Source organism: Arachis hypogaea, chromosome 9 (assembly GCF_003086295.3).
Source record: "Arachis hypogaea cultivar Tifrunner chromosome 9, arahy.Tifrunner.gnm2.J5K5, whole genome shotgun sequence".
NCBI classification, from domain to species: Eukaryota; Viridiplantae; Streptophyta; class Magnoliopsida; order Fabales; family Fabaceae; genus Arachis; species Arachis hypogaea.
Genome location: NC_092044.1, coordinates 7,302,502 through 7,311,091, shown reverse-complemented (window position 1 = coordinate 7,311,091; position 8,590 = coordinate 7,302,502). Strand labels below are relative to the sequence as shown.

Here is an 8,590-nt window from a genome sequence, read left to right as displayed (position 1 = left end):
GATGGTCAACCAGATAGTCATCAGCCTCATCCTCAACTGCCTGGTTGCTCTCCTGAATTAGACCCATCGAAATACGACGTGAGTTTCCCACTGTATGATCCCCTCGTGGCATCATCACTCATACTCGAGTCAACAGAAATTCTACTTCTGGAATTGCCAGAGAAAGTGCGAGGTCGAGGTCTCGTATCGAATGACAATCTACCTGGAGCAATACCACTCGGATGGGCCCTCTGGTCGATAGGAATGTCTCTGTAATTACCTGGATGTGAGTAACCTAGCACAGGAGCCATGAATCCAAGCAGTTGGCTAAATGAACCCTGTTCCCCTTATTCTTGCTGCGGGACACTCTAATACTGTTGATGTAATGGGACTGACGGTGTAAAATAATTCGCAGAATACGTGTCAGGAATATATGGTGTGAATTGCTAAGGCTCTTGCTGTGCTTGTGTCTGTGGCGGTGGCGGTTGCGATGGCGATGGTTGATCTTGTTTTTATCTTGATTATGAACAGGATTACCCTTCTGATTCTCTTACAATATGAGATCTGACAGATGTAAGTGGACACTATATGTACCTCGGTACCAGTGCATGTAAATATCTAGATGATGCTATGAAGGCACCATGTACTCGACAAGAACATGACTATACCAATTTGTCCAATGCATAACCCAAAATGAGTGGGTGCCAGACCAATCTTGATTCTTGGGTCCTGTCAGAACTTCGCCGTGTGCTTCACCTAGATCCCACTTTTGATGAGGAATGCCCTGAGTCAAAGCAAATTGTCTCCTGATTCTATCAGATGAATGCCACTCAACGCATTCAAAAGATATAATCAAAACTGTGGCACTCCATATAACCGAATGCTGACTGATGTCAAGAGGAATCACGTCTGGATCGATGCGACCAATTGCATAAGCCTCCCAAACAAACTGTACACATTATGCAAGTAAAGAAGGATTACACACTAAATAATAATACGGCTAAATAAAAACAGATACTTATTTATTACAATACACCTGTCCTTCTTGCAGATCATCCAATGCTCTCCTCAAGTGAGCAAGACTACAAAATCTGTAACGCCGATCAGTACACTCTCAGTTATGTCACCTGACATCAGATAAATTGTTAATTAACTTTTATCAATCAAATTTAAAATACAACGTGCTACACTTTTTCAAAGTAGATAGTAATTAAATTTACCTGTTTGCAATTGGAAAGAGTCGAGAATTGCAAGGAATCGGTACAAGAAATGGTAGACGGATCCAAGCCCATGTAAGCAAAAGTGTTAGTGGACCATCAATCTCCTTGCAGTCGACACGAATTGCCCTACACAACGCTCTATACAGGTGTGCCAAGTATGTCGATTCCCAACTAAATTGTATGATCCCAGTAAAGTTACGGAGTAACGGCAGAAATTTTCAGGCATTGCTATCCCAGAATTATCTCCAAACATAACTGTCCCAAATAATAACATTATGTGGCACTTCACGTACTTCTGAATGTGAATATCATCATCCAATACTAAACGATCTTTCAATCCTCGAAATCATGTCAACTTGATGAAGTTTCCTTTACAGTCTGTCTTCCTAGGTGCAACACCGAACTGATCTAAGCATTCAGTCTCTAACGCCTCATAACTACTGAGTATCAGTCCTCTAACTGGCAGACCATTTGTCGGAAGACCAAGAATTATCGCCACGTCCTCTAACGTCACAGCACACTCACTAACTGAAAAATGGAATGTCTGAGTCTCAGGGCGCCATCTCTCGATCAAAGCATTAACCAATGCCGACTGACATTGGACAACTCCAATCTGAGAAACGTGATAAAAGCTGGTCTCCCGTAAATGCCCCTCCACTATTTGATTGTACGGATCCAGCGGCATGTAGTGGTCACATTGTAACATCTGTAAACCCTACAAAACGTAGCCATAAACCACATTAAACAAATATAACCTTATTTAATTAACAAATTAAATTTAATGAAATCAAATTTTCATTAATCACATAATCAGTAAACATAATCAAGTTAACAACTATATTATTAACTGCTCAAAATATACTAACTCTATTTTACAAAAAATTAACATCTATATTTTTTACATTCTAATAGTTATCAATAAGTCTTAAACGAATCTTAAATATAAATATAATTATTTTTAGATACATTAAAATCACATATTCTAATGTCTAAAACCAAATTATTTTATAATAATAACTCTTATTTTTTATTTTCTATTTATATAATAATAATAATAATAATAATAATAATAATAATAATAATAATAATAATAATAATAATAATAATAATACATTAATTAAGTCACTTTCAACAATTATTATATTAAAACAATTTTAATATTCATATTTCCAACATAACAAACAATCCCAAATAACTATTCTATTTTATTCTAACAACACACAATAATAAATCATTAATCCTTTATTAAATATCTATATTATACTCATAATAAAAATAATTAGTTCAATAATTTTTATATATCTTTTATATTATACTCATAATAATTATTTTATTGTCATACCTAAATTTTAATAAAAATTGCTACTACAATAAATTTATTACTAACAATTAATACTAATTAATTTATTTGTTATCATACCTATAATCTTAATAAAAATTATTACTATATTAATAAGAATTTATAATAGTTAATTTATTATCACACGTATAATCTTTAAGATTATACTACAATAAATTTATTAATAACAATTAATATTAAGTATTTAATTATCATTCATACCTACACATTTTAATAAAAATTATTACTACAATCTATTAATAACAATTAATAATAATTAATTTATTATCATACAACCATAATCTTAATAAAAATTGTTACTACACTAATCTCTAACATTATCACTATAATTTATTACTATACTAATCTCTAACATTATTATTATAATTTATTAGGATTTGGATCTTCTAAATTTTAAATTTTCACTTTAGAGGATAAAGTATAATCTCTCACTCTTAAATAGTTTCTCTCTCATATTTTCTCTCATTTCCATTTATGAAATAAATGGTGAAACATCACACTTGACCCTTTAAATTAAAATTTAGAAAATCCAAATCCAACTTATTACTACTAATCTCTAACATTATCACTATTATTTTAATTAAATCAAAATATTTAAAAATAAAAACTTACATAATTAGGATAATCAAGATAATTAGTAATATGAAGCTCTGAACGACTGGCATTTTTTATTTTTCTTTTCCTTGACATTGTTGAAGGCTGGTGGTCAAATTTTTTTTTCTCAAAGTTCGATTTCATCAATGGAGAGTGAAATCAGTGAAGGTGAGGTTGGAGAATGAAGGAGATTGAAACGAAAGTGAAAGAAATGGATGGGTTATTCAGATGAAAATATACAAGCAGGAGGAACTGGAGTGCATGCATGTTTGCTGCGTGGGGTGTACAAATTGAACAGTCTGATTTGTGCACCTGTCATGCTTTTAATCGGACTGTCCGATTACTGTGCTCAAATCGGACCGTCTGATTGTTTTATCATAGTCGTCACATCTTCGTGAAGTCCTCTACACTCCCATAACCTGGTTATACTCCATACTTTTCTTAATATCAAAATTAAAAAAATATTAAAAAAATATCATTATTAATCCAATATTAAAAATAAAAAATTATTTTCTTTTCTTATCTTAATATTTCCTACCAAATTGAATCCGAATGAATACGTTGACGTCCTAAGGCTATGTTTGGTTGGAAAGAAAGAAATAGAAAGAAAAAAAATAGGAAGAAAAGAAAAGAAAAGAAAGAAATTGAATGGATTTTTATTTTCTTTAGATGTGTTTGGATAAAAGGAAAATAAGAAGAAAAGAAATATTATAGAAAGATAACTTTATCCTTGTATTATAAAATACATTGAAAAAAGTGATGGGATAATATTAGAAGTTACGAGAAAAAAATAAGTTTTTCTTTTTTTTTCTTTTCAACATTGAAGAAAAAAAATTAGTGGATCCCACAATTTTTTTCTATCCCTTTTCTTTCTTCTCTAATTTCTCTTTATAACCAAACAATAGAAAATGATTATTTTCCTTCTTCTTTTTTTTCCTCTTTTTTCTTTTCTTTTATTTTCTCTTCAATCAAACATAATGTAAGGGTAAATTTGTAAGGCAATTCAGAGGGTCCCACACGTTGCAGGTCAATTTTCAATACATTTACTCCGCATCTTCGGCGAAAGCAACTCAACAATTTCATTCACTTAAAAACCCCAAAACCCGATGTTGCCGAACGCTCCTGGAGGTTTCGTGGAAGTCATCTTGCAATTTCCGGTCACGCAGTCAGAGAAGGAGTATTTCAACGACTGAAGTTGCTGTTGCCTATGCGAATTTCAAACTCAAAACCACAGAATACAAACTACTAAGTTCAGATACATGGAGATCCGCGAAGCAAAGTTTCTCTGCAGCTACGGCGGCGAGATCAAGCCCCGCGGCCGCAACAACAAGCTCGCCTACATCGATGGAACCAATAAGCTTCTTTATGTTGACCGCAGAATTGACTTCACAGCCATGGTTTCCAAAATCTCCAGCCTTTTTGACGGCGCCTCCAACCGCGACAACTTCTTCAAATACCAAGTCCCCGGCAGCGATGACCTCAATGCTCTCGTCTCCGTCACCAACGACAGAGACCTTCATAACATGATGCTCGAGTTCGATCAACTCTACCGCGATTCCCCTAGATTCGCCCGCATGAGACTCTTCCTCTTCCCAAACCCTAACAAACCTCTCGATTCGGTTAAGCCAAACTCTAATAGGCTATCTTCGAATCTTTGGAAGTATGATGTGTTTATCAGCTTTAGAGGGAAGGACATTCGTACGGGATTCAGTTCCCATCTTGTCGAAGCTCTGAATCAAAACCAAATAAAAACCTTCATTGATGATGAGCTTCACAAAGGGGATTGCATCTTGGATTCTCTTACAAGAGCTATTGAAAATTCGTCTATATCTGTTATCATCTTGTCAGAGAATTTTGTTACCTCAAGTTGGTGCCTTCACGAGTTATTGAAAATAATGGAGTGCGGAAGGAAAGTTATACCTGTGTTTTATGGTGTGGATCCATCAGATGTGCGAAAGCAGCTAGTAAGTTTCAATGAAAAATTCAAGTCTCACTTGCAGAGTGACATTAACAATCTTCTGAAATGGATGGAAGCTCTCGCCAAAATAGCGGATTTAGATGGCTGGGACTCCGGCTCTTGTAGGTAAGGATGAATTATTTTTAATTGAGAAATAGCTGTTTAGATGATCGATTGTAATACGAAATAATTGTTTGACTTTTTAATTCAATTTAATTTCTGGTTATATAATGCAGTAAATCTTATCTGCTCCTGGCTATGTTTCTTTTTTTTTTTTTAATTATTTATTCATACTGTAGGGACGACTTTGAACTTGTTGAAAAGATTGTCAAAGATATTTTGCGAGAGCTGAATAATCATTGCCTGCATAAGGATGTCAAGAGTTTAGTTGGTGTTGATAAAAATCATGAAAAGTTAGAAATGTTATTAAGTTCAGTTCCTGATGAACAAACGGGAATAATTGGGATTTGTGGGATGGGAGGATTGGGCAAAACAACTTTAGCAAGACTTTTATATCAGGAACTTTCTCATCAGTATGAAGGTTCCTGCTTCCTAGGAAATGTTCGGGAAAGATCAGAAAAGTATGGGCGGGGACTAGATGAGTTGCGAAATCAACTTTACTTGGAGTTGTTACAAGGAAAAGATTGCGAAAATACCATGGCAAATACAACTTCAAAGTGCAGGCTCAGCAGACAAAGAAATTTCATAGTTCTTGATGATGTGAGTAGCTCAAAACAATTAGAATACCTAGCTGGGGACCTTCAGTGCTATGGTGCAGGAAGTAGAATCATTGTGATAACAAGGGACAAGAGTGTGCTGAAAAAAGGAGTTGAAAAATTTCATCAGATGGAGGTGTTAGATTTTCAAGATTCCCTTATATTGTTTAGCTTGAATGCGTTCAATCAAGACTATCCAAAAAGGGGATACCAAGAGCTATCATGGAAAGCAGTTACCTACTGCAAAGGTGTCCCATTAGCTTTAAAAGTATTGGGTTCTTTTCTTTGTTCCAAGAGTGAAACTGAATGGGATAATGTTCTGCAAAAACTCGAGAAGAATCCTAATGCAGCAATTCAAAATGTGTTAAGATTGAGTTGTAATGGATCAGATTATCAGGGGAATCATATTGTTCTAGACATTGCATCAGTTTTTAAGGGGGAGCAAAAGGAACAACTAGTTAATGTATTTGATAGTTGCAGTTTCTATACAGCTAGAGGCATGAGTTCCCTTCTTGATGAGGCTCTAATAGCTATGTTCGATCATTTTGGGTTATCTCATGTCTTGTACAAGAAATGGGGTAGAGAATCCTTTGTCAGAGAACTATCAAGAATTGTCAAAGTCATAGCCATTTGTGGGATGTTGGTGATGCTTGTGATGTTTTGGAAAATAATAAGGTAAGGAACACAATTGTTTTTTAAAGGTAAATTACACTGACTTCCTAGGAGATTATGTGATATTAGACTTGGTACTTCTGATTTGTCATATTTATATAAACATCCCATAAGGGGTGTTTGGAAACCCCTTGGAATTCAATTCCCACAAGAATTTACAACGTTTGAAACCAAAAAAAATTAAATTAGTTTAAATAGAATTCAATTCAATTCCACTTTGTTCTTCTAAAATCAATTCCTACCCAATTGGGTCGGATTTAGAATTCCATTCTATTAGAATTTCAGTTAAAATATAAAATGTCTAAAATATCCATATGACCTAATTACTTTTCTTTTTACCCATTCATTTTCAAAGTTTCCCACCTTTCAACATATACGTCTTCCTCGACACCTCCACTCTTCTCCTCCTTCTCAACAACAACGCACAGTTTCAGTTTAATATATGTGTATTGCTTTGTTTCAATTTATATATATAATTTATATATATGCTTCACCGACTAGCATAAAGTACGTACACTTTCAGTTTAATATATGTGTATTGCTTTGTTTCAATTGTTATATATAATTTATATATGCAATCATTGCATCGAACTTTTTGCCCAAATTTTGTCCTGAACTCCCAATTTATGTATATATATAATATAATTTATGTGAATTTATATGTATATATTTAATCAATTATATATATTTTGTTTGTGTTTGAACATGTTGCTTATGTTCATATATATATACTTGTAGGTAATATGAATGAGTTTGACGAAATAAAAATATTTGTGTGTTGTTACAAGATTAACTTAGTTTATTTTTGTGTCAATGACTTTATTAATTGTAGGTTCTGATTTCGGTCTTCTATCTTATAAGGATGAAAAATAATATTTTTTTTTATTTTTTAAAAGAGGTAAACAAATTTTAATTGAAGGAAAATTTAATTGACAAATAATTTTTTAATTATTTTATATAATTTAATAAATAAATATATTTATTATTTAAATATGATGTCATATTAATAAAGGATAAAGATCTCCATTATAAAATTTCAATTCATTTGATAAACATTTCAAACGCTGGAATTCAATTCAATTCTATATTATTTATGTTTATACATTATAGATGTTGGTATCATATATCACAAAATACAAGGCAGATAAGTGTCACGTTTTTTGCAAAACATAAAGGTAGTGAGTTTAGTATCACTTGGATCTATACTTTCTCTTTTATAAATTGGAGATTTATGTTTGCCTTATCTCAGGGAAGTTAGTGTAGCTTGCCATGTTTTCAGGAATAAAATTTAGTAGAATACATTTTTAATTTAGTTGAATTCCTAGGCACTATTCTGATTTAGTGATTTTGTTTATTTGTTCTGTTTCTTATGTTCATCAAGGAGAGTGTTCAATTGAAGCCATAAAGTTACATATGTCCCAAAGTAGATAAAATCTATGCTCGAGTGCTGGAACTTTCAAAAAGATATTTAAGATATCTCAAGGTTGTTATCTCCCCAAAATAAACACTGATGCCGGTGATCTGCAGCTTCCTATGTGGTTTGGAGTCGATTCCTGATAAAAGAAGGAAAATAAAATTTAATAAATAAGAGAGAAAAGAAAAAAACTATTGCTCTCAGAAGCCTGTTACTTTGCATGTCAAAAGGTCAACTTAAAAGTTAAAAAAACGACTATGGGATGGGTGCAAGTTTGTATATATATTCAGATGTATATAATCTATGCTTTAGTTTCTGGTTGAAAAGCGGATGTGGTTTTTTTTAAGTGGTCTGTTATTAATTTTGTATTGTGAATATTTTTCTTATTTTCTGGGATAATTATTACTATATTTCATTATATTGTACTTCTGTTAATATCAAATTTATCTCTTCCATTGCTGCTCTCCATCAATTAGTTTTCTATCTTTGCTTGTTTTTATAGTATCACCCATCTATTACAGTATTACTGCTGTCGTTTTAATTTTCAGTATTGATGCATACTGATAATCTGATTGGTATTCTTGCTAATATTGGGTTTCACAAACCTATGAACCGTTTGTTCAAATTCTTCTTTAGATGATGCATTGATGCTCCAGTTTAGAGAATGATAATCCTCTG

At 32.8% G+C, this 8,590-nt stretch overlaps 2 protein-coding genes across 3 annotated transcripts; one reads left to right on the top strand and one right to left on the bottom strand.

Annotated features, from left to right (window-relative positions):
- Positions 1–607: 607 nt before the first annotated feature.
- On the bottom strand, positions 608–1,884 carry LOC140175039 (serine/threonine-protein phosphatase 7 long form homolog). The gene is made up of 4 exons (XM_072201939.1): positions 1,556–1,884; positions 1,200–1,370; positions 1,016–1,070; positions 608–928 (listed from the first exon to the last, which is right to left on the bottom strand). The coding sequence occupies exons 1-4, from the start codon at positions 1,882–1,884 to the stop codon at positions 608–610; spliced, it is 876 nt and encodes a 291-aa protein (XP_072058040.1).
- Positions 1,885–4,172: 2,288 nt separating this feature from the next.
- Positions 4,173–8,378, top strand: LOC112710176 (disease resistance protein RPV1). Of its 2 annotated transcripts, none has more exons than XM_025762299.3 (3): positions 4,173–5,236; positions 5,410–6,501; positions 7,880–8,378. In XM_025762299.3, the coding sequence occupies exons 1-3, from the start codon at positions 4,413–4,415 to the stop codon at positions 7,893–7,895; spliced, it is 1,932 nt and encodes a 643-aa protein (XP_025618084.1). In that variant the 5' UTR covers positions 4,173–4,412; the 3' UTR covers positions 7,896–8,378. The 2 variants fall into 2 exon arrangements, with proteins under 2 accessions (XP_025618084.1, XP_025618085.1); XM_025762300.3 differs by having other exon boundaries at positions 4,191–5,236; positions 5,410–6,527.
- Positions 8,379–8,590: the final 212 nt, after the last annotated feature.